This window comes from Trachurus trachurus (genome assembly GCF_905171665.1).
Source record: "Trachurus trachurus genome assembly, chromosome: 7".
NCBI lineage: Eukaryota > Metazoa > Chordata > Actinopteri > Carangiformes > Carangidae > Trachurus > Trachurus trachurus.
In genome coordinates, this window is record NC_139901.1 from 1,046,713 (window position 1) to 1,073,099 (window position 26,387).

The 26,387-nt window shown below is 43.6% G+C and overlaps 1 protein-coding gene across 2 annotated transcripts; it reads right to left on the reverse strand.

The window, feature by feature from the left end:
• Positions 1–1,018: 1,018 nt before the first annotated feature.
• On the reverse strand, positions 1,019–19,670 carry srpk3 (SRSF protein kinase 3). Of its 2 annotated transcripts, none has more exons than XM_083976014.1 (17): positions 19,168–19,670; positions 18,403–18,496; positions 15,309–16,177; positions 13,296–13,404; positions 13,125–13,212; positions 12,912–12,999; positions 12,656–12,762; positions 12,404–12,569; positions 10,186–10,211; positions 9,728–9,820; positions 9,541–9,589; positions 9,232–9,432; positions 9,052–9,149; positions 8,843–8,950; positions 4,798–4,867; positions 4,611–4,703; positions 1,019–2,393 (listed from the first exon to the last, which is right to left on the reverse strand). In XM_083976014.1, exons 1-17 carry the CDS (start codon positions 19,175–19,177, stop codon positions 2,209–2,211), a joined length of 2,454 nt encoding a protein of 817 aa, XP_083832140.1. In that variant the 5' UTR covers positions 19,178–19,670; the 3' UTR covers positions 1,019–2,208. The 2 variants fall into 2 exon arrangements, with proteins under 2 accessions (XP_083832140.1, XP_083832139.1); XM_083976013.1 differs by having other exon boundaries at positions 9,541–9,592.
• Positions 19,671–26,387: the final 6,717 nt, after the last annotated feature.

Here is a 26,387-nt window from a genome sequence, read left to right on the forward strand (position 1 = left end):
TCAGTAATTGATTTATCAATGACTTACAGTTTTTCTCAATTGCTAAAACACTAAACCTTATTGTCTGAAGCAAATCCTCAGTGCTCTGAACCCATTTATTTAATTGGAAACCCTTTGGGTGCAGAACCTTCAGCACTTTTCACCTATTAGACACATTTTATAAACATATTCTCACCCATTAGAACACATTTTACCAGGACATTTATTGGTTGATTCGTGGTTCAAAAACCTGTTGTGAATTTTGCTGTCAAGCTCCTTGTCAGAGAACAGCAACTTGTGCAAAAATTACTAAAACATTGAACAGAATGTGCATTCAAAAGTTTAGAGGTCACATGAAGTTTACCTGTTAAGGTGAAGGTTAAGGTTAGGTGAAGGTAAGAATGCATTTTAGCTTCACCCTTTCACCTGAAAGCCGGATATCCCTAACTTTGTGAGTAGTGTATATCTGCTGTGCATATGTTGCACTGACTTGTTTGGTGAAAAAATAAATAAAAAAATGTTTCAACAGCATGTGTTTATCTGCAAATATTTATGTGCATGAAGAATTCTCTACAATTTGAACTATTTTAGTTTTATGGCAAAGCATACTAAAGATGAGAGTGCTTTTCATCATGCCCAACAGTGTGTAGTTGGTTGGACAAAAATCTGGTAATATGAATGAAGTGTGTGCTGTTTGGTGCAAAAGTTTGATTTACTCACAGTGCTTCATTTTGCAGGATATATGAGGTATTCTGCAGTTTGGGTGTGTGGTTTTGTGAATTGTGTTATTTAGTATTTAGATAAAACCATGCATGGAATGAAACTTATTTCTACAGCTTTATGATCTGATCATTGTGTTTTCCTTTTATCTGACAACAATGTTTGCTTTTGAGCAGTTTAAACTGTTTTGAGGAAATAGTAGGAAGAGTCAGAAGTTTTGTGAATGTTGTGTGAAAATTGTGTTTGGTGTTTACAGTTTAGAGAATTCCATCTTGCAGGCTGAGGTCAGAGACACATCATCTTTCAATATCATCTTTATTTTCACAGAAGAAATGTTCCACACAGATGACACGTGTAGAAAAAACTATGTCTCTGGTGACGTCACTAGTGATGTCACCGTGACAGGGGAGGAGGCAGGGTCAAGGGTCATTTCAAGGCACTATTTCTTATATGAACATAGAAACAGGTGAGGGCAGGTGAAGGTGAGGAGGTCAGATGTCATCAGAGGACGACCCAGTTTCAGCTACAGATATCAATGATGTGATCAAACGATCAATACTGTCATCAGAGTCAGTGAGTGGTCGGCCACTGTAAGAAAGCTACAATGTGCTCATTGAAAACCAAACTCATCGTCACCATTACAAGTCGTTCATGACCAAAACAACAGAAACCCTCTCACAGCTTACAGACGGGTACAGCAGGAGTCAGTTCAGGACAAACTCAAATCAACAGAGGTCAGCAGGAAAAACGGGAAAATTCAGTCAAAACAGAAAAAATAGTTTACAGCTAATCCTTCAGATTTCCTTAGAAATCACAGAAATCTACAATAATCAGCAGAAATCTACAGATGTCAGCAGGAGTCTACAGAAATCTACAAAAAGAAGCAGAAATCTTACGCACAGAAATCTGCAAACTCAACAGAAATCTGCAGAAATCAACAGAAATAAGAAAATGCAACAGAAACACTGAGCAGGTTACAGAAGGTGCAGCTGATTCATGTTGTGGTTTTTGTTTCTCCTCAGACTCTGTTACTGATAAATCATCAGATCAGCATGTTGTGATGTGAAATCCACTGTCACTGTGATAACATGATGGAGGTCAAAGGTCAGCAGGGTGGAGAGAAGTGAGGCTGAATCCAGATGTTTGACCACAGAGAGGGAGAGAGAGGAGTCTCTGATCTCATCTGTTTATTTCCTTCCTGTTGCCAGGGTGATGACGTCCACAATAATTCTCTGTGCAGCAGATCTCAGGTCTGTTAGGAGTGTAAGAGCTGGACCATCAGGAACATCTGCATTCAGCCTCAATTCATTCTGCTGACCTGCACAACCAATCAATGAATCAGTATAGGAATCAAGACCACAGAGTATCAAGACAGTCAAGATGATTATTTCCTACATCACATGAAATCACCACAGAGAGAGAGACGTACACTCCTCAACCACTGACTGTGTGTGTGCGTGTGTGTTTGCTTCATGTCCAGTGTGTGTTCATGTATAAGTTAGTTAGTCTTCATGTCTGCAGCCATGCGTGCTGCAGACACTGTGCAGCCGTGCCTCTGTGATCAGGGTGCAGCTCCAACATGGTCAACAGGAAGTCACTGAACTGGGCCGCCTGGTCCAGGGGCCACTCGTACTTCTCCAGCAGAACCTCAAACAGCCCCCAGGGCTTCAGGCTGGAGATGTGACGCAGCTCACCTGGGACAGGCACACAGGTATGACAGGTGGGACAAGCAGAGGACTCAAACTCCCAAGATGCAGTTCACAAACAAACTAGGGCTGAACGATATGGACAGAATTTCATATCTTCATATTTATGCCAGATATCTCGATATCGATACGATACGATACGATACGATACGATACGGCTATGGTTTCAGGGAAAACGGAGCATTCTTCAATAAATAAATAAAGTGGCCTAATAAAACCAGAGAATGTGGAAAATGCAGTTTTATTGAACAGAACTGCTGCAGCTCTGCTGTGACTCATGCTGCGTTCAAGACAACTCGGAAGTCGGAAAAAAAACGAGCTCCGAGTTGTAAAAAATGAATTGAACGGCGTCGAACTCGGACATTACAGGTCGGGAACTCGGGTATCATATCAGAGCTCCGACTTTCCGACTTGACGTCACGACAACATCAAAACATGGCAGCCCTCGTCTTAAACGGTTAGAATTTAGACATTTTAATTAGTTTGTTGAGGTCTGAATGCATATTTTTGTGTATTATTGCAGTAGCCTATATGAAATACGTTTATATTAAGCTGTGATTGTTGTATGGTGTGAAATTGCGGTCCTTGTATGTGACGGAAACAACGTTTAACTGTTATCAAGGCTATAACTCATCTGCAGCGTCTCCTCTCCTCCAAAATAAACATCATTTACTGCTGCATTTATTTTTTGTATTCAGCTATGAGCCACAATACGCCAAACTTCCTTCAGGTATCCATGTTTTTTTTCTCCCGAGTCCCTGCAGCGTGAACGCAATGATGTCGGAAATTTTCAAGTTGGGAATTCCGACCTCCGAGTTGTTATGAACGCAGCATCAGTCTCAGTCTTCTTCAAAAGACAACATAATCACAAATGGATGCAAATGCTCATCAGACCCGCCACCAGCTCACCACTCAGTGGTTTTTTCTTCTTTTTTCTGGCTTTTTGTGCTTTTATTTTGAAAGGACAGCTGGAGAGAGACAGGGAGGAGGAGAGAGAGAACGACCCGCAGCAAAGCGACGGCCAGGTGGAATTGAACCCAGGTCACTGCAGCTCTACCAAGTGAGATACGGGAGCGTGCCTATGTTCCCACAGCCCTATGTTCCCTCAGCCCTATGTTCCCACAGCCCTATGTTCCCTCATTTCTAAGGTTTTTTTTTCTTTCCAAAATTAGGCCCTATGTTCCCACATTTCCTTTATGATCAATTTGCATCAGATTTTATCCCAATTTCTCCCAATTTGGTAGTCAATTACACCCAACCTATTATCCAGTAGCAGTTGACTACAGATGTAATGTAGCTTTTAGCTAAATCTGGGAACATAGGGCCCTGGGAACACAGGGCTGACCCCTTCCAACACCACTACTCCAACATAGCGTTGAGTGATGAACCCTTAAATTAAAGGAAATTAAAGAAAATTAAACCCACCTCCATGAGTTAGTGCAATTCAGACCACAAACTTCTAGAGTAGTACAAATAGTGTTAGTAGTAGTAAACAAAGCATTAGAAAGTTTGTACAGTAAGTACACCAGGAATTCCGGACATTATTAGTGGGGTAATTTAAGATAGTTTAGACCCTGGATCATCCCTTTAAAATAAAAATGACTTGACTTTGTTTCATTTTGAGAAAATTCTTAGAAATAAGAAAAATCTTAGAAATGAGGTAACATAAACCTGAGGGAACATAGGGCTGTGGGAACATATGGCTGAGGGAACATAGGGCTGTGGGAACATATGGCTGAGGGAACATAGGGCTGTGGGAACATATGGCTGAGGGAACATAGGGCTGTGGGAGCATAGGGCCTAATTTTCAAAATTTTCAGTGAAAATGTTTTTCTTAGAAATGAGGGAACATAGGGCTGTGGGATCATTGGGCTGTGGGAACATAGGGCTGTGGGATCATTGGGCTGTGGGAACATAGGGCTGACCCCGTGAGGATACAACTCTCACTTCTCAGCGTATTTTTACAGTCACCTGTTACCATTACCATAGCGACGAGCTAACGTGTCCTTTTTAGTTGATAATCTTCTCTCCCTCAGCGCTCACGTTCTTACTACACGATGTTCTGGCCGAGCGGGAAAAACTTTATATCTTCAATATCGTTGCCTTTCGTGATATTAATATCTTGCATGTTTATATCTAGATATACGATAGCGACATAACGTTCAGCCCTAAAACAAACAGCCAATCACAGAGCAGCTCTCTCACCTCTCCTATTGAAGTACTCTCTGGAGTACCTGCCAGACAGAGCAAAGGGCATAGGAATGGGTCCAAGCAGCTCGATGATGTGAGCGATGTGATCTGAACAGAAAGAGTAAAAGTCCACATAGTGAAGTACTCCACAGTACTAGTAGTACTCTGTAGTACTAGTACAGTCCAGTCCTGACTCAGGTACCTTCGTCTCTGGTGTAGTCTTCTCCTGAATGAGGTTCAAACAGATAATCTCCTGTCGCCAACTCAAACGCCTGAAACACAAACATCAACATCTCATCATCATCATCATCATCATCATCATCATCATCATCATCATCATCATCATCATCATCATCATCATCATCATCATCATCATCATCACCATCATCATCATCATCATGTTGTGCTGCAGCCAGGGGCGCCACCAGGAGATTTGAGCCCCATAACAAAAAGATCAAATTGGGCCCCTCTGTGCAGCTGTTGTCACCACATCTCTAGGACCTACTGTAACTATCCCATCAGAAGCTTTACAGAACTCTAATTAGAGGCTTGCAACTGCCTTGCTTCTTGCAGTTCAATACTAGTACTAGCACAATATTTACTGCTGGTGATTTCTGCATACAGTATGCACTTCACTATTTGATGCAAGATTAAAAGCCACCATTAAAAATGTGCTAAAGGCCATCTTTTACAGTCTCAATGTATTTTTATTGTAAAATTTCAAAATGGAAAATTCTCTTAACATTAATGAACGATTTAAAAATAGAAAAGTGAACAAACTTAAAGATATATTACATTTAAAAAAAAGTTTTCAGTAACACTTTACTTGAATAGGTATTCATAAGATTGACATAACAGCTGTCATAACCATCAATGAATACTTATGACAGCTGTCGTTAAGTGTCATTCTGTAAGTTATGTCACTTTTAATGCAAAGTTGACATTATTAGGGCCCGAGCGGCGACTGCTGTCGCCCAGCGAAAGCCCTATTGTTTCTGCTATGTTTATTATTATTCTTTCATTCTTTCATTCTTTTTCTCTCAAAAGGATCGCATTTTTGGAGGCTTCAACATGCCCCAAAACGCGTAAATTTTGGCATGCACATCAGGACTGGCGAAAAATTTGATATTTTAAAGTCGTTGGAAATGGGCGTGGCCAAATGGCTAAATAGCGCCCCCTAGAAAATTTCAAAACATCAGCCCCGCCTTTGTGTGTCACCTAGACGCATGAAATTTGGTGGGCTTATAGAACATGGCAAGACACACAAAAAAGCCTCTTATGTCATGGTGAAATCACAACAGGAAGTCGGCCATTTTGATTTGAACTTTTGACCTGTTTGATCTAACTCCTCCGAGGGATTTCGTCCGATTGACTTCAAATTGGCTAGAGACCACCGAGATGCCACTCTGATCAAAAGTTGTGCTCCGCAGGTCTCTAGGTCAAAGGGCGTGGCTTCTGGGGCCTTGAGGATTTTGGCGACTTTTCGTTTGCTCGCCATTTCACCTTCGAACAGCTCTCACACCCACATACTTTATCCGATCAGCTTCAAACTTGCTGGACATAATGATGGCTCCGCCCTGAACGTCCCGATATATTAATTTCCCACGTCACTCATAGCGCCCCCCGGTGGTAACAGGAAGTGGTCAGGTTTTACCTTAACGTGTGCTGATGGCACATAGTTGACCCCATCAACTTCATTCCACTTCTAAAACATGCAGACTAAGGTGGTGAAGCTACATCATGAACGCTGTGAAGCTACGAGTAATGGCGTCCGTGTGGGGGCGTGGCTACGATTCCTCGTCATGAACATACGTTTGGCTTTTTGATGGCTTTAATGAACTCGTATCAACATGAAAATTGGTACACAGGTCCAGGGTCACGACCTCAACGTCTCCATATGCTCATAGGCGATCTCACTCATGTTGCCCCCTAGTGGAAACAGGAAGTGGCATATTTTACATCAACATTGTCCGATATCCACGAAACTTCACATGTGTGATGAGGGGCTGACCCTGAACACACCTGCACGCATCCCATTACTGCCCCCTAGTGGACGAACCATTAACTGCTCATAACTCCCTCATGCTTTGTCCGATTCACTCCAAACTTCACATGAGTGATGAGGGGCCGACCCTGAACGCACCCGCCCACAACTGCTTAGCGCCACCTGGTGGATGAACAAAACATTGCAGCCCAGGCATGCCTCAGGCCCCGCGGTCGCATGGGTGAGCGAGGGCCCGTCATCGCCGCTTGCGGCTTTAATTTGAGATGTTTTTGTTCTGACAACTTGACTATATATACTCAATGATGATAGTTTAATAATTTTATATTAGTGTTTACCTATTTTTTGGGGCCCCTGTCAGTCATGGGCCCTTGGAATTGTCCTAACTTCTCCCCCCTATACGGCGCCCCTGGCTGCAGCACAAACCTCCATCCATCACACCAGGTCTTCAACTGTCTAGTGTGTATTGTCTCATCCAGTGTGTGTCAGTGTTCCCACTCTTTTCTTGAAATCATTTATCAGGACTTTTCAGCTGCTGCAGTCTGACAGACATGTTATTATGCAATACACTAAAACATCCCACGTCCCACTCTTTTCCACGCTTGTGCCTTATTTTGTACACTGAACCCATTTGTTTCTTATTTATGAAATAATCTCTGACATGATTAGAAATGATGACAAATTAATTATGGAACAATGAAAAAACATGTTGCTCTAGACTCCCGCTAGTCTTCCTGGGGTCCACATTTAAAACCAGTACATTTAAACAGTGGCAGTGGTAAGGAGTTCCATGTTTTCATTGATCTGTATTCTATTGTGTGCTTCAAAAAGGTTGGTGTTTGGTTTGGGAAGCGTGAACCGGCTTTGTGTTGCCTGTCTCGTGGTATATGTATTAGGGATGTCCCAATACCACTTTTTCACTTTCCGATACGATACCGATATTGCAGCCTTCAATATCGTCCGATACCGATATTGATCCGATATTAGGGGTGGTGAAAAAAATCGATTATTTATATTTTTCTATTATTATTTTCTATCATTATTATATTCTAATACAAAGGAGAGTCCTTCTGTTACTGGCTGACAGGCTGCTGCTGTCATGTTCCTCTATGGGACAGACAGTAGTGAGCTTACTTTTGAAATGTAAAATATTAAAAAATAAATCTTATTTACAACTGTTATTGAATTACTGTATGCACATCAATGTCAAATAAAAAGGCAAAATCTTCTTGCTTCAAGGTTTTATTTGTTACTCCAAATTGAAGATTATAGCCTGCCCTACAGTAAAAATGGCATACATAAAATAAAAAGAGGAGTAAAGCAATATATTAAGCAGCAATATTTAAGCATCAAAGATGTTCAATCAAACCCACATAGTTTGAAACATCGTTCAAAACACACACAGTCAGTATCAAAACTAAGCATAAAGCCCACTAGCTTAATGCTAATGTATAATGTAAAAAACCCATAGACGGGCTAACAGAAATTAGTATTGTTAATTTAATTCTGGCTTTAGCGCTGTTAACACGGCACAACGTGTGGACCACGTGGTTAATTTGAACTGTACATTTAGAGCAATATAGCGCATTTACCGTTTATTAGCGGGCAAGCCCGACCTGTCCATGCACCCGTGTGTGTGTGTGTGTGCACACATACATGCCACACGGCCGACATCATTTCTCCTTGCTACAATCGCACCATGGATGAATCGCACACACGCTGTTGTTGTGATCATGTGATCTCTGCATGCTGGAGCCAGGCGCTCTTCTTCACTCCGGGCAGCGCACCAATATTAAGGTGCATTACCGCCACCTACTGTGTTGGAGTGTGAACGAGAGTCACCTAGGACAGAAGTGCTGGAGCGGAATAATGGACTGCTTTTATTGAAGCGTTTATATTTTAGATGCAGTCCGATATAATCCGATATTCGTTTTTTTGGCTGATATCGGACAGATATCCGATATCAATATCGGATCGGGACATCCCTAATATGTATATGAATCATGATTGTGTTTTAACTGATTGTACTGTTATAAAGGTGTTTTCAACTGTAATGTTTCCATATTGAGAGAAGTAATGCAGCATTGACTCTGTCCTCTACTTTTAACCAGGAGTGGGAACCCTGGTGTGTGTGTGTGTGTGTGTGTGTGTGTGTGTGTGTGTGTGTGTGTGTGTGTGTGTGTGTGTGTGTGTGTGTGTGTGTGTGTGTGTGTGTGTGTGTGTGTGTGTGTGTGTGTGTGTGTACCATGCAGGCAGTGCTCCAGATGTCAGCAGGTGGTCCGTATTCTGCTCCGATCAGAACCTCCAGTGCTCTGTACTGTCTGGTCTGAATGTCTTCAGTGAAGTGTTTGTGCTGAAAGAGGGACACAGAGAGTGTATGTGTGTGCGTGAGAGGAGCAATTTGATTGGTGGAAAACTCAAGACAGGAAGAGGATAGGACGAAGGTTGTCTCACCACCCAGCAGGCATTTCCCAGATCAGCGATCTTCACCCTCAGTTTGTCTGCGTTCTGAGCCTCCAGAGGACTGAGGACAAAGTCTGATGCACTGGAGACTGAGGACAGAGAGGACAGGTGTCAGGTGTGTGAGCTGTGTGTGTGTCCAGGTGTGTGAGTTTACATCCACTGGTCTCTCACCATCTCGCCCGCTCGAGTATCCCGACTGAGTAGAAAGTGCCGATTCAGACGTCGCTGACATCACAGAGCTGGAGAAACCTGATAGGCCGGAGGCGGGGCTTGAGAAGCGTCCGGGGGCGTGGCCATTACAGCCGTCCTCCAACCAGGAGCAGCTGGAGTCTGGACTGGCTTTACTGTTGCTGCCGTTGACCACCAGAGAACCTGACAACACCAACACTGTGTTCACGTCAAGCTGCTGCTGCTGCATGTGCTCAGAGTACAACAGGTGTGTGTGTGTCAGTGTGTGCACATGTGCATGTGTATGCTCACAGTGTGTGTCTGTGTCTTCAGGTGGACACTCTCCGTCTTCGTCCTCCATCTTCTGAAGAGGACAAAGAGGAAACGTATTTTAAATGGGTCATTCGTCATTTTCTGCATTGTTCCGATTGGCTAACTGGTGTTCATTAGTCGTCATAGTGACAGTACATCGTAGCTGTAGACATTCTACTGTACCTACCTGTATATCCACCAGTCGCTCCTCCAACAGTCTCTGTTGACGCTTTGCTTTCCTCTTCAGCTTCTTCTTCTTGTTCTTGGACAGTTTACCATGCTACACACACACACACACACACACACACACACACACACACACACACACACACACACACACACACACACACACACACACACACACACACACACACACACACACACACACACACACACACACAGGAGAGAGACAGGAGAACACATGGTGAAGATTCTGCACCCGATACTTGGCTGTTCAGGTGCTCACTCACTCACACATCCTCTATGTGTGGGAAGGGGTGACATCATGCATGGTGTCTCCTCTCTACCTGCTCACTGCTGCTCATGGGCTTTTATCCAATCAAGTGGTTACAAACACCTGACACAGGTTATCTGAAATAGCAGTAACCAATGAGAACACAGCAGGCATCACACCTGGACACTTACCTCTAGGTCCCTGGGAGCCGTGCTAACTAGAGAGAGAGACAGAAAGAGGCAGACAGAAAGAGAGAGAGAGAGACAGAAGGAAAATATCAGAAACACAGGAAGGAAAAGATGGAAGAGTAGAACAGGTTCCAGACAGACAGCTCACTGAGAGAGAAGCAGGTAACAGACAGGTCACAGTTACAGAGAGAAAGGTTCCAGACAGACAAGTCACAGAGAGAGAGAGACAGATTCCAGATCAGAAACCACAGCTCCCAATCCGCTACAGCCTGACTCCCAGTCCCTCCACCCTCATGTCCTTGGGGTGGTCTACTGAAGTCCTGCTCCCCGTCTCTATCAGCCTGGTTTCACTTTGTCAGCTCTGAGACTTGAGTTCTGAGGTCTTGTATAGTGCTCTACAACACTGGTTCCCAACCTTTTTTTCTGAAGCCCCCCCCCCCCCCCCGCTTGTGTTGAAGACATGCCATGCCCCCATCCACAAGCCCTGCCTGCACAGACACATCAAAAGAATAAAGTGATTTTTATTTTTAGTGACAAAAATAAGCAGTTGTAGGTTTTTGTTCTTTTTTTTTAATACATGATTTTGAGTATCCGATTGGGTGTGTTATTGGGATTTTTAAAGGGATATTTCAACATTTTGGCAAATTGGCCTATTGTCTCAGGAGTAGGTTCATTACCTTTCCTCGTCGGTGCAAGCTGTTTTTAGATCGGCTGGGCAGAGACGTGAGCTCTGCACGGCACGTGGTATATTCGCCTTTCCCTCATCAAACTCATCAAATACACAATCCAACAACTCCAAAACATTCTGGTGGACAAGTTGTGACCTGCACATTCACCACGCTATGAGATAATAACACAACGTTACGAAACAGAGTTGTTTTAGAGGTAAATACGTAACCGGAACTATATTCCAGACACGGGTCCTTCGCGGAGTGACTTCAAAAGAGCAAGTAGTTCCGAGTAGCTGCTTAATGTGTCGTAATGTTACATAACTGTACGTTATTATCTCATAGCGTGGTGAATGTGCAGGTCACAACTTGTCCACCAGAGTGTTTTGGAGTTGATGGATTGTGTATTTAGTTTGATGAGGGAAATGTAGAAATACTGTGCACCTCCATTGCGTTAGCTGAGCAGCTCGCATCTCTGCTCCGCTGATCTAAAAACAGCTTGCACTGACAATTAAAGTTAATGAACCTACTAGGGTTGCCCCCAAATAGTCAACCAAGCACTGGTCGACCAAAAAATCATTAGCCGACCAAAATTTCATTGGTCGATTGGTCGCAGGAAAAAAAAAAAACATTTGGAGCCGTGTCTTGTCAAAATTAAGTCAAAATCAATGACTGAACTGTATATGAAAGGCTTTGGGGCTTTTATTTTGAAGGGCCGGATAGGAAGTCGTGACGTGACACTTTTTTTTTGTTTTTTTCCCACGGCAGTCTCTCTCGTATCACCGCTGTCACCATTAGCGGTGCTGTCTGAGCCCCGGTCCCGTCCCACAGCGCTCACCGGCGGCCAGTCTCAGTGTCATGGAGCGGATCCATGATAGTCCCCGCTGCAGTCAGAGACCCGCACCCATAGACATATGTCTATGTCTATGCCCGCACCGCTCCACGCCGCGGACCCCCACCCCCGCACCCCCGTCACAGCCTGAGCTCAGTAACTTTTTACCCTCCTCATCTACTGTGTTTATTGGTGATAAACGGGCATTCTGCCGGTAATAACGGTGAAACCCGACCGGCTTGTTGTTGAATCTCGGACCCAACACGGCCGGAGTCACGAGCATTAATTAATTAATTTTCAACCTGGCCGCGGGCAAAAAAAAAAAAAAAAAAAAAATTTTCCCTCAAGGTGGGGGGTCGATTAGTCGACTAATCGCCATAAGTGACGACTACTGGTCAAACAACAAAATCTTTGGTCGGGGGCAGCCCTAGAACCTACTGCTATGACTATAGGGATTATGGCAATAGGAGAATTTGCCAAAATGTTGAAAGATCCCTTTAAATTTTAATATACACAAAATAACCTCACAATCCAAGAACAGATAAAGCTGTGTGGACCCCCTGAGGTCTCTGACGGCCCCCTGAGGGGGGCTCAGACTCCAGGTTGGGAACCAATGTTCTAGTCTACAACATGTTCAGTCACAGTCATGTCTGGAGAAAACAAGACAGACCGAGTCGATCGCATCCTTCATGTCTGAACCAATCAAATGACTTCTCCTCACCTGATGATCCTGAGGGAGGCGGGGCTCCGGCTCTCTGCCAGACGGTGGCCTCAGCTGCCAGCCTCCGGATGTAGACGTCGTCCACGTCCAGCAGGATGTTCTCTGGTTTGATATCAGTGTGGATGATCTTACACTTGGTGTGAAGGTAGTCCAGACCCTGAAGGACCTGTGAGCACACGCAACCAGTTCAATTTCAGCCTGAGGTGAACTCCAGGTACCTGAGGTGATGTCAGGGCCGTCTCTGTCTCTTACCTGTTTGATGATGGCCTTCACACACACCAGAGGTAGTCCCATGTAGTTGGACTTGATGATCCACTTCAATAGCTGGTGACCCAAAACCTCCAGAACCATGCAGACGTCTGGAACAGGTTGAGGAATAACAAACAGACATGAAGAAGGACAGGTGGACTGGTAGACATATGGACAGGTAAACAGACAGGTAAACAGACAGGTGGACAGACAGGTGGACAGACAGGTGGACAGACAGACAGATGATGATGAAGGATACGGACTCCATTGACTCCAGAGATCTTGAAGTCATCGATCAACTGGACGATGGTTTCTCTGTAGGGGTCAGAGGGGTCACTGTCCCTCACCTGAAAACAGCAAATCAGTTACAAGTCTGCATGTGTGTGTGCATGTGTGAGTGTGTGTGTGTGTGTGTGTGTGTGTGTGTGTGTGTGTGTGTGTGTGTGTGTGTGTGTGTGTGTGTGCGTCTTACACATCTGAGTAGTTTGATCTCATCCAGAGCTGTCTCCGTATAATGTGGAGCACTTTTTACTACCTTCAACGCCACAAAACGCTTCTTCCTAAACACAAACACAGAGTCAGGTGTGTGATTCTGCTGTGTGTGTAACTGAAGTGTGTTGCTGATGTGTGTGTGTTGTCGTACTGCAGATCCCAGCAGAGCCAAACGGTCGAGAAATGTCCCCAGCCCAGTTTTCTGACCACATGGTACCTCCCATTAAACAGGTCACCGATCTTCACCGGGTAGTAACCACCTGCAGGGAAACACAAAACACATCAGACATCACAGCAGGGTGGCAAATGTTACCATAGTGACCAGGGATCCCCAGGTCCACCGCCCAGGTGGCATCACTCTGAGGAACTGAATGTCAGTGTGGGCCTCCTGGACTCTGGGTGAAGTCATGGAGAGGACTGACCAGTGCTGAGAGACCTGAACCTGCTAAGAGGAGTCAGAAACCATGTTTCCATCTACTTGTCCATCCAATTATTTCAAGATCGGAAAAAATATTCATGTGAATGAATAATGCGGTATTCACATTAATGTGAAAGTGCGTTTCTATCTAAGTTTCCATCTAAGACCTTTAAATTAAATAAAAAGCCGTGCGTAATTACATCATGTGCTGTTTTGCGATCATATTGCTGCATCGAATTGTTTTCTTGCAGTTTAAGGTGTTTCCATTCATTTTTGTACTAAATCGCAAAATAGAAGGACATCCATCCTTCATCTTTAACCGACTATCTGAGGTTGTTGCCTGGAAACCACTGAGTCATACCAAAGTCCTTCTATTCAATATTAGAACGTCTCTGGTCATACGCACGCTATTATATTATTATATTAAAGGGACAACGAGGAGTTTCTCCATCGGCAGAACGAAAAATTCCGCGACAATAAAAAAGTCTCATATTAATGTGGATGAATCTACGTTACCCACACTTGTTAATGGGCCATTTTCAATAAATATATCGTTATTTTGTTATTATTAGTGGTGGCGGAAATGCTGGGCGAGCCGACCAGCGTTTCCTTACTTTCGGTTTCGTGGCGAGTCATGAGAATAACGCCGCCGAATCTCCGTTTATGGTCGGAACTACGACGGAATCTGATTGTCTTCGAACCTCTGACTTTAATTCTTGATGAATGAAAACATGAGTCTGTCTTGCGCCGGTCAAAGAATTTCACGGTGCAGCGCCCGGCATCCCTCCATTGAAAAGTTCAGCCTAACTGGCTTGACAAACTAACTAACAAAAAGTTGGCTATTAACAGGTTATTAACAGACAACACTTAGCCAAAACCTCCCGGTGATTCCACCAAATACGTGTAGATGTCTGGCTCAGACATTTCTGGCCACTGTGTGGAGTCATTGATCATTGTGGGAGGCTAAATGAGCATACCGGTAGATTCATTAATTGTAATTTTTCAAGATAGCGTGAACGGTGGGTTTCAAAGAGGGTGTCAAAATAATTATGAGACATAGTGCTACAAAAGAAACACAAAATAAAACATTCAAATTGATTGTTAGTTAGTCTACGCTCCATCAAAACACAAAAAGCCACTGAGTGCAATTTAAAAATGCCGGGTGCTGCCCCTAAATTACCCAGGATGCATCAGTCATTCTCAGATGCCGCTCTGGTCTATAGGCTGGTGCTTATAATGCGACATGCCTGTCATCAGAAGACAGGGGCGTGGAAACCCTGTTTTGATTCAGATGCAGATGCACCGTGTGTTAAATACTACCCACACTGGATGGACCCGTCACCTGGGGTTTGTGATCGGCAGCACTTTAGACCTGCATCTTTCTTTGTTTACTCCCACCGTGTCTTTAACAGCTGGAATACGTAGCGGAACTGACATAAAACATGATGCAACTCACATTTATCAGGCAAAGAATTGTTTCCATCAGCATCTGTCGCATTAACTTTGCATCAATCAAGAGAAAATCCGATGAGACCGACCGTATTCACTTTTTATCGATATTCATGAAATTTCATCAAATTCTACTGTTTCTATGAGGCATTTTTAATTCAATATTGCTTAATGCGAATAAAAATGTGTGGATGGAAACATGGTTAGAGACAGGGACAGAGACATAGACAGGAGTAGGGGTAGAGTAAGAGACAGAGTAAGACATAGGCAGAGTCAGAGACATGGACAGAGACTGACCTTTACAGTAGTCTGACGGGTCTTCCTGTTCTTCATCATCCGAACCCAGCAACTGGGCGGGGGGTGGGGTTAACTCAGGAGGGGGTGGGCTCAAAACTGGAGAGGATGGGGTTAGTTGATGGTTGGCTGATGACATCACAGAAGGCAAGCCAATGGGAGGGCCCAGAGAGTCGAAGGAACGGAGGAAGGAGGAAGATGAGGAGCAGAGGGGGGAGTAGAGGTGGGAGGAGGCACTGGAGGTGAAGGTCACTGACGTCAACAGGAAGGGGTCAGGGTGGGAGGGGCTTAATTGAGGGCTTGGAGGGACTTTGGCTGCGTGTGGAATCGATACCGAAGGTGATTGTGGTGCATTGTGGGTAACATTTCCGGATGAGATTGGAGCTGATTCCAAGGGATCTGTCTCAGAAATACTTGGAGTGACGGTCTCAAGAGTTCTGTGAGGCAACCTGGAGGAATTCTGGGTAAGATTTTGGTTTGCAGTTGGAGGTGTTTGGCTGGGACTGTGAGCAGGACTCTGAGAAGTGCAGAGGGAGGATTGTGTGAAGATCAGAGAAGTCACTGGTGCTTGTTGGGGGGGCTGTGGGGTGATCAGCAGGCGAGGTGGAGGAGGTGCTACATCTCTTGAGTTTAGAACGGGGGGCGCGGTCTTCAGAGTGTTGTGGAGATGTGGGGACGAGGATCTGGGGTCACTCCTGGACTGCCTGGTGGTACTTGGGGGCTTTCGTTGGGCTACATTGGTGTTTTCATGGAGATCTTCTGGATGTGACGATGTGGTGGTTTTTGGAGTATTTTGGGGGCAGGTCTGTGTCAGTGTGGGGGGAAGGCTGCTGTCAGGATTCAGATTCTGTATGTCGCTGAGGTCATCCGGCCTGGAAAAGACCAAATGAGCCGTTACATCAGAGCTCAGCAGCAAAGGCCCGGAGGAAGTGTCCTGCTTGATTTTTATTAAAGGGATATTTCAACATTTTGGCATATTCACCCATTGCCACAATCCCTATAGTCACAGCAGTAGGTTAATTACCTTTAATTGTCGGTGCAAGCTGTTATTAGATCGACGGAACAGAGACATGAGCTACTCAGCTAACTCTACTGTACAGAGGCTCATGGTATTTCCACGTTTCCCTTAAGAAACTCATCAAATGCAGCGTTTAGCTCACCTGGTAGAGCTGCCGCCCCACGTTGAGGCTACAGTCCTCACTGCAGGCGGCCCCAGTTCGAATCCCGCATCAGGCAGCCCTTTCCTGCATGTCATTCCCCCACTCTGCCTCCCCATTTCCTGGCTCTGTCTTCACTGTGCTATCAATTAAAGGCATTAAAAGCCCAAAAATATATATATATATAAAAAAAAAAAAAACTCATCAAATACACAATCCAACAACTCCATAACACTCTGGTGGACAAGTTGTGACCTGTGTAACGGATGTGCACTCACTCCACCCATAAAAGACATGCTAACCGACTTGCCAAGTGGTTGTCAACCTCTTGGCAAAGAGGTTAGCATCGTCGCCTCCGGTGCGTGGGATCGAACCCCACCTAGGGCAGGCCGTGAGAAACACAACGCAGAGGGCCAGATATGACATCGGCTACACCTGCACATTCACCACACTATGAGATAATAATAACGTATAATTATGTAACATTACGACACACGAAGCAAATACTCAGAACTACTTCCACTTTTGAAGTCACTCTGGCTACGCATTTGCCTCGAAAACAACTCTGTCTCGTAACGTTCCATTATTATCTCATAGCGTGGTGAATGTGCAGGTCACAACTTGTCCACCAGAGCGTTTTGGAGTTGTTGGATTGTGTATTTGATTAATTTTTGATGAGTTTGATGAGGGAAAGCCGGAAATACCATATGCCTCCATAGCGTTAGCTGAGCAGCTCGCGTCTCTGCCCCGCCGATCTAAAAACAGCTCGCACCAACAATTAAAGGTAACGAACCTACTGTACTCGCAAGACTATAGGGTTTATGAAAATGTTGAACTATCCCTTTAACACACAGCTTAACACCTGTGCCACACACACATACACACACACAAGCACCTATAAACAACTGTACGACACACACACACCTGCACAACATACACACACCTACACAACACATGGTTTAATGCAGCAATGTTTCTTGTCTGAACACCAGCCGATGTCACTCTCACCATGAACTCTACTGATTTATTTCTTCAACCAACACACACACACACACACACACACACACACACACACACACACACACACACACACAGCTGCTCTGAGTCATGGACATTGTTGAGGTCGGACACGTTTGCACTGAAATAGACTGAAGAGAGAGATAGGGAGAGAGAGGGAGAGGGAGTGTGTGTGTGTGTGTGTGTGTGTGTGTGTGTGTGTGTGTGTGTGTGTGTGTGTGTGTGTGTGTGTGTGTGTGTGTGTGTGTGTGTGTGTGTGTGTGTGTGTGTGTGTTGTGGGATCATGATTCAGTCTCCAGGTCTATTATTGGAGCTGGGTCTCTGCAGGCCCAGCACCAAACCAAACCTGTTTCTGTAAGCAGGACACCAGTTAGCTTAGCACAATGCCTGCCAGTGGCTCTTTCCTTCCCATGCTGCTCTTGTTTAGTGAACAGGTGTGTGTCATTCATCAAAGACTCCTGCAATTTGCACTCATCAGTAGGTTGTTTCAACCGTTAACTGTTTAAAGAGGTCTTTAAACACTTTTCGTGAGCATTACACCATGAACTTCACCTTTAAATTTCAACCTTTTCTATTCCAAACTCAGGGGAACCAGGACCTGGTCTCTGTGAAGGGCTGGACCCCAGATTTGGACTAATTATTGAATAACTAATGGATGTAGTGAATACTGAGTTCCCACTGGTCAGACCTCAGCTGAGGTGAAAGCTCAGAAGGCCAATGAACAACACTTGAACTCAGTGCGGCTCAATTTCACCCAAAATCCGGTTGCTTTATAATCACCATGTAAAATTGTCAATTGTCAATAAAAAAAAAAACACCACGCACACAGACACACTCAGAGCTAAATATAGCATCTGAGTGTATGGTGTGTGTGTCTGGGGGTCACCCGTGAGTCTAATCTAACATCCCTGCTTGTTTCTCACCGACTCTCGTCGGTCCGGACTCTCCGGTGCTTCTTGCCTCTGCGTCGGTGCTTCTTTCCCGTGGCAGCAGAGTTTCCGGTCCCGGAGCTGACCGCTGCAGAGAGGAGTCACACAAACACACCATCAACACATCACACACACTTCATTGAAGAACATTAGTAAATTCACTGAGTTGATTAGCAGTAGTTAACCCCTGTACAGACGTTTTACTCAGACTTTAACACCGTACACCAGAGTGGACGTCTACATTACATTCTGCATTACAAAACATTCTCAGCTGCTGGGACAATCCCTGCTACACAGACACATTATTCATCTGATCTGGCATGAAATTCAATGTATGACTACAAATTAAAAGCATAAAACATCCAATAAATATACACTTATAACTGTTCAAACATTTATTACTACTTACACCAACCACACAGGACAGAAATCTCTCAAACATGACCTGGCTAGGACTATCATCAGACATGACATGTAAACATGTGAGTCATCTGGGGGAGTTTGTAAGAATTAAGTGTGTGTGTGTGTGTGTGTGTGTGTGTGTGTGTGTGTGTGTGTGTGTGTGTGTGTGTGTGTGTGTGTGTGTGTGTGTGTGTGTGTGACAGCAGCAGCAGTCACAGCCTGGTACCGTTAGCTAATGCTAACTAGCCAACAGCGGAGTTGTGACGTTAAATCAGACACAAAGTGCACCGACAGCTCTGCCAGCTGACCCGGGACATTGACCCAGGACATGGAACCGGGTCAGGAGGACTACTTTACCTATCAGCATCGCTGTTCCTCTAACGTCAACGGGTCACAGCGGTCTCTCTCTCTCCCAGCTGGACCGACGGGGTCTGACAGTTAGCTCGTTAGCCTCCGTTAGCCGGCTCAACTCCACCAGAACCCGGCGGTGAAGCCGAGCAGTCCGACTGGAGCAGAGACGTCCTTAGGTCCACAAAGTGTCCCGGGTCAGACCGTCTGAGTGCAGTGCAGCGTGGTCAACACGAGTCGGTGGCCTGTCCGTTAGCCTGTTAGCCTGTCCCAGCAGCTGACGGTCTGCTGTCTGTCAGTTAGCCACTTCACAGTTAGCCCCGTTAGCTCCGTTAGCTCCGACTGCAGATCAGCCGGCTCCCTGCACTATCCGGCCCGGTCTGTGGTGCCTCTGGTCCTGGTCTCTTCTGGGTCTGCACCGGGACCGCTCGGTTATTCTATGTGTGTTTTCTCTGCAGTGTCGGTCCTACCGTTCATGGTCTCAACAGCTGCTGACTGTCTGACACCGGACACCGGGCTGGGCGCATGCGCAAACACCGAGCACACTGATACTGGACCCAAACTGGGACCAGTGGCGGATCTACAACGTCTTAACAAGGGGGGTCCGTCTCGGTTGTCTCCCCCCTTCATCAGATATAAATGCCTCTTAACCCTATGGTACGCATTATGATGCCATTGGGGTAAAAAATGTTTGGAGTGGGTTTTTTTGTCTCAAAATAGACTAAATAAACATAATCTAAAGAATTTTTTTTTTTTTTTTTTTTTTACGTTTTTGGGATTTGTTGTCTGTAGGCAATATTGTACCATAAATACTGTCTTATACTGTACTAGAAATACCAGTCTCATACACTTTCACCTTCACTGGCCTCATCCTCATCCTCATCTCAATTCTCACTCTCATCTTCCTCATCATCATCATAATAGCCTCAAGTTTGCTTACAGCAACCAAAATCACATTTATTATAAGGATCAAAACAAAATTATGATGAATGATTCATTTTTGAACATTATATTTACACCTAAACACACACTACCATAATCTCCTATGCAATGTTGATTCCATAATGGTTCACTGTCGCCTCAAGGCAACATTGCAATTTTCTACAATGGTACGTTGTTGCCTTAGGGCAACAGGTACATTTTAACAAGTTTCCATTATTTAATAAGTAAATAAATTGCATGGAACTATTAAAAATAAAACTTTACTAATCTATTAGTGTAAATATATTTTTTTCCAGATGAAAAGGGCCAGGAAGTTATACTGTATGTTTTCAGACCGTTTTAGTGGAGCAAAATGGCAAACCTGTCTCCTTTGAGAAAGTCTACAAAAAATGTGGCTCAGTGTGGCTTCCTGAAAGTAATTTGATAAATTAAAGCATTGTTAGTGGTTCTCTGTGGTCTTCTCTCTTTTTTAAAGTATTATATCATTAAAAGGGATGCATTGTGGAGATGTGACAGGCCAAAGATCGGTTTGTTGCCTGAGGGCAACATGGTGCCATAGAGGGTTAAGTTGGAATTTGGGAGTTGGAAGTTGGGTAATGTATCTGGATGTGGCAGGACTCAGAGTTGTATTTGAAGTCCGCTGTATAGGCTACAATGTGAACAGGTATGGAGCCAGGACAGTCCCCTGTGGAGCCCCCGTGCTGCTCATTAATGTCCCAGAAACACAGCTCCCCAACCTGACAAACTGTGACCTTGTCTAAAGGAAGGATCCACTCCCAAGGCTATCTTTTGTTTTATCTGGACCTTGAGTCTAATGAAGTTTATTGGGAGGCCCAGTTTACCATATTAAAGAAAAATCTGCAGACATTACTGATGAAAAATCACATGAGGCCATGTGGATAGCAGATTACAACAGTAAAAACAATAGGCTACACTGACACTGGACACTGATTTAAACTTTATACTTACGACAGTTTTGTGTAGGTCTGGGAAATAAGGATGAAATTTGCCATAGATTCTAAAGTCTGCTCTTACTTCAGCTTGATCACGACCACTCAACAGCTGAAGAGTTTTTCTCTACAGTTGTGCTACAGTGCTGAAATAGCATTTTACCACATAAATTAGTATCTTTGACTCTGTACAGTAACAATATAATAATAATAATAATAATAATAATAATAATAATAATAATAATAATAATAATAATAATAATAATAATAATAATAATAATAATGTATTAGACTACATTTGTATAGCACATTCCTATAGGCCCATTACAAGGCCCCCCATCTGCATGACCCAGTTAGCTACGCCACTGTCTTTGCTCAGTAATGTTGTAGCAACATGGGTTTTCTCTGGGTGCTCTGGTTTCTTCCCACTGTTCACTTGGTTGGATTTAGCCTAATAAATTGTTCTAATCAAGTGTCAAATTACTAGGAAAGTGTCTTAATTTATCTTTAACTCCAAATTTTCAGTTGAAACTTCACTCTGGTTCTGTTGTGAAGACGCAGTGAGTGTTTTTAAAATATATATATATAGTTAGGCCCATAACTGCCAGACAAAATACAAACAAAATGAACAATGGACCCACAAAAACAAAATTACAACATTTTTTTTAAAGAAAAAGGGGGAAAAAAAAGAAACACTTGTAACCTCTATGTAAGAGTCAAATTTCTGTTTTGAAATGTGTCCTTACTTATCTTTAAAGAGGAACTATGCAAGATTTTTACCCTAATTAAACAGTAATTGTCAAATGATTTGTTATGGGGAGAATGGAGGCTCTCTGCCTTCCACCTACTGCAGCATCTCTTGGCTGAAAAACCAATCTTGTTGCAAGCCTCCAACCTGGTGTCCCAGATCTCGTCTTGTGAGAAAAATTGACTATTTTACAGGAACTGCATAGTTTCCCTTTAACTCGAAGACGACCTCATAAACTGTGCACTTCTGAGTGACCAGTGTATCTGTGCACTGAAGCAACTCACCTTTGTAAAACTTAACAATACTTACAGCATGTAGAAGGTCCATAGTAAGAGCTGGTTTTCATTTCTTAGTGCCACGGGGCTAATGCCCGAGGCACTGACATCTACAGCTCCTTCCTCAACTGGCCTTTGATAGGAGCATCACTGGGTGACTGATAAAGTTGAAGGGTGATTATTGATGATGCCTCAGCTGATGGTGAGTTTTGCTTGAACGCTGTCACTGTTACCTTGACCTTGAGCAGAGATCCTCCTCTGTAATTTACGGCCACTTTCCAAGATTCACTAAGACTCTAAAAAGCTCTACCCTGAAAATACAATCTGCACTGCTGACAGGGCCGTCCTATGAACAACTCTTCCAGGCACCTTGGTACTCTATGTGTGAAGAGGGGATTAATACTTTAAAAGCTGCTAGTTATTGCAATTTATGTTACCTTCTTCACAGGCACATTAACACTGAGTGACTTGAGGCAACAATACACTGTGTGTGGTGGTTAACCAGTGTATTCAAATCCTTCTCCAACATGAGTCATCCTGCTGGCAGGATGTGCAGATGAAAGAACTAAACTTCAGCCTTGTCTCAGCTGTCTGAATGATTCCAGATTGCCCAGATTGGAGGGCTAAAGCAATGGTTGTCTTTCTGGAACTTTCTCCCATATAGTAAATGGTAAATGGACTTGCATTTATAGCGCTTTCCTAGTCACTTGGACCACTCAAAGCGTTTTACACTGTTTTTTTTTTTTTTTGTCGCATTCACCCTTTCACTCACACATTCATACAGCACTGTTTGCAGACAGGCTTTTTTTTGGGGGGGGGGGGGGGGGGGCTAATCATTCACAAACTTTCACACAGGGCAAGTGCAGGTTCAGTGTCTTGCCCAAGGACACTTCGACATGCGGACTGGGGTCCACATAATCACTGGAGCTGAGCCAGACCTCGCTAACCAACACTGAGGAATGTTAGAATGATGGGGTGGCGAGTGTAGATTGATGAGGGGGATTTTTTTTTTCAATTTTAGCATAAAATTAATGTTTCCATTGAGTGATGTCTCCTCAAAAGTCTAAAAGCTCTGTTTCTGTCATTCACCATATATAAATTTAAAGTGGTCAACTTGTCGGTTGACCGATGGAGTCAACTATTCAACCATTTTCATGCCGGTACCACCACAGTAACTTCATATACATGTGCCGTCAAAACGGTGGGATTTATGCAATTTGCCCATGTTAACAAATAATTTCAAAAAACTTGTAATACATTTTTTGTTTGTCTTAATGTAAGTAATCAACTCAGTAATTTTCATGGAGATATCTAAAGGTTAAAAATTTTACCCTGTTCATGTGAAAAAAATGTTTTATATGCGTATAAATGGGATATGTTTGGGTGTTTTTCGAAACCTTCCCCTAATGGGATTTTTTGGGGCTTTTTTTTCCCTCACTCAGGACATGTTGAGGATACAAAATCAGTTGAGTTTGCTTCTGTTGCAATTTGTTTAACCTTTTCTCATAAAATGACTGGACTAATAGAACACTCTTTTTCCTCTGCTGACTGTATTATTGCAAGACAAGCGCTGTGTTAAATTTATCCACATCCTCTATACCTTCCTTGAGAAGTTCCCCACATCTTACCTTACTTGACAACTAAAATTAGCCTTTGTTTGTTTATACAAAGTTCTTTTAAGCCCCTTCACCCTGGATTCCTGTTTGTCACATGACTTGGTCTGGTCAATCATTTAATCCTGATACATTTCTAATTTAAGATGTGAAATGACATCCCTTCATATTTATACAGCATTGCACAGATGAGTTATTAGTCAGACTGTGGAGTGACAAAGTGTGTATTTATATTATTTTCTCCTCCCACACACACATACATACACACACGCACGCACGCACGCACACACACACACACACACACACACACACATCTTTAGTTACAGTTGGTGCTCAGTGTTGAGTAATAATAATAATGATAATAATAATATAAGCAATAGTTTCTTCAAATATAGAGCGATACACTTTGTACAAAATACCCTGCATATTACTGTCAAGTTTACATGACGTTGGTGTTAACTAAGATGGACACCAGAGGGCGTTTCAGACTGATCATCACTGGTTCAACTCGGGGAAATCATTCAATTAATCAAAAATGAACTGAGTGAGCTTGGCCCTTGGTTAGAGGTTAGATGTCAGTGTGTGACATCACAGTCTCTGATCCAGTGACACAGGCAAAACCAGTCTGGATAATTCAGAAAGAAGTCAATTCATCTTGTAGCTGGTTCAAGGCGTTTGAACAATTGAGGATTATTTTCGTTAACAGTTTGCATCCAGACAAATTTTTCAGTTTCAATTTCCCAGAGTTCACAGCAACACCGTCAGAAACAGAATCGCATCAGTTCAGTGTGATAGAAAAGTGTAGAGCAGAGGAGCAGAGAAACATTTGTTTAACAGTATCTGATGTTTGTATGTACAGTACATGTTGTGTAAAATGCCCAGAGAGCTTCCTTTGGGAGTTTGTTCCTGAAGTGTTTTGGTTGACAGACAGCTGAGGGAATATTTGGCTGAAAAGCTGAATGACAAACCTGCAAACTGTGGGGGATGATTCAGTGTCAGAGCTTTCACTCTGAGTTCAGAATGATAGTATCAATAATAAAATTCAATTCAAACCTCTTCTTAAAGCCAGTTTAGCTTTTACATTAAACTAAGGTTAAAATTGAACTCTGTTGCACCAAAACTTTAAACTGAAACTGTAATCTAGGGTTAACTATAAACCGCCAGTTGAGGAGGTTTAACTTTTTCAGTGGCTGAGTTTTTAAGATGGATCAACTGAGATCAAGCAGCTCAAAGAAAACTGAGAAACAGACTGGATACTGTTAAGCTAGCAGTTTTTAGCTATCCAGCAACAATGTGATGTTTTGTTTGGGAAAAGCCGCTGTAAACAGCAACTGCCCCCCCTCCACCACCCTTTTATACTTTAGGTTCTGACAGTATGCAGATTATCTATATATTCATTTACATAATCATTTTGATATTCACACAGGTCCCTTTTGATTAAACTCAGTTTGAATAAATAAACCTGGCTTTACTAAACTGAATTAATTTTGAAATGGTGAGACAGAGCTGGTATTCATTTTAAACCGGGATCAGCTCATTTTAAACCATGTTTTACTAAATTCTAATTAATTAAGGTGATTAAACTGAACCTTGGTGGTGCAATCCAGCATACAAATTTAGATGGTTGAAGTAACTGCTTCTGGCTGGTTGTTGTGAGTCAACAGACACACTCCACTCAACAACAAAAACCTAACTTTGGCAGCAGGTAACCATCGTTGTTTCAGATCAATCAATTACACACTTAATTACGTGATTGATCTATCAACAGATCATTAAACAGTGGAAAAATCGTTGTTAAGATGCAAATACAGCATCCTCTGTAAAAGAATCATGAATCGTGAATTTCTAGATTTTGTCAAGCTGTACATTAACATTGTATCATAACTCGTTGATCACTCAGTGAGTGGAGGTTTCCCTTGTGCCCTGACTGTGAGCTGACTCACTTCATCGTCACTCAGCAGTTTGTAGGTTGTCACACAGACATTGTTTTTATACAAACAGTCCTAAAATTGAGTGCAAAGGCATGCAGCACCTCCTCCCACCTCCACCAGCCTCCAGCTCCCTGGGCACCGTCACCCAGGAGAACTCAACGTCACAGTGAGTCCAGCAAACTGAAGCTCAACATTGTCACTGTCAGTGTCCGTGAACAGGCTGTCGATAAAGTTGACTCCTTCACATGGATGTGACCACAGCTGCCGTCATGGCGCTGTGTACCATCTTGATGCAGAACAGACAGAATTAAATATAATAATCATAGTGATGCATTCATGCGGATGGAGACAGGAGGATTAAAGGTCCCATATTCAGACTGAAGTCCTGCAGACTGAGGACCTGCAGACTGAGGACCAGCAGACTGAGGACCAGCAGGCTGAGGATAAACAGACTGAGGACCAGCAGACTTAAGTCCTGCAGACTGAGGACCAGCAGACTGAGGACCTGCAGACTGAGGATCAACAGACTGAGGACCAGCAGACTGAGGACCTGCAGACTGAGGACCAGCAGACTGAGGACCTGCAGACTGAGGACCAGCAGACTGAGGACCAGCAGACTGAGGACCAACAGACTGAGGACCAGCAGACTGAGGACCAACAGACTGAGGACCAACAGACTGAGGACCAGCAGACTTAAGTCCTGCAGACTGAGGACCTGCAGACTGAGGATCAACAGACTGAGGACCAGCAGACTGAGGACCTGCAGACTG

Excerpts from the sequence above, each read along its gene's own strand:
- srpk3 (XM_083976013.1), bottom strand. Across the intron at positions 8,951-9,051 it reads TGGGAAATGCCTGCTGGGTG|CACAAACACTTCACTGAAGA; the intron begins GTGAGACAACCT and ends TCCCTCTTTCAG. Across the intron at positions 4,704-4,797 it reads AGACTACACCAGAGACGAAG|ATCACATCGCTCACATCATC; the intron begins GTACCTGAGTCA and ends CTTTCTGTTCAG.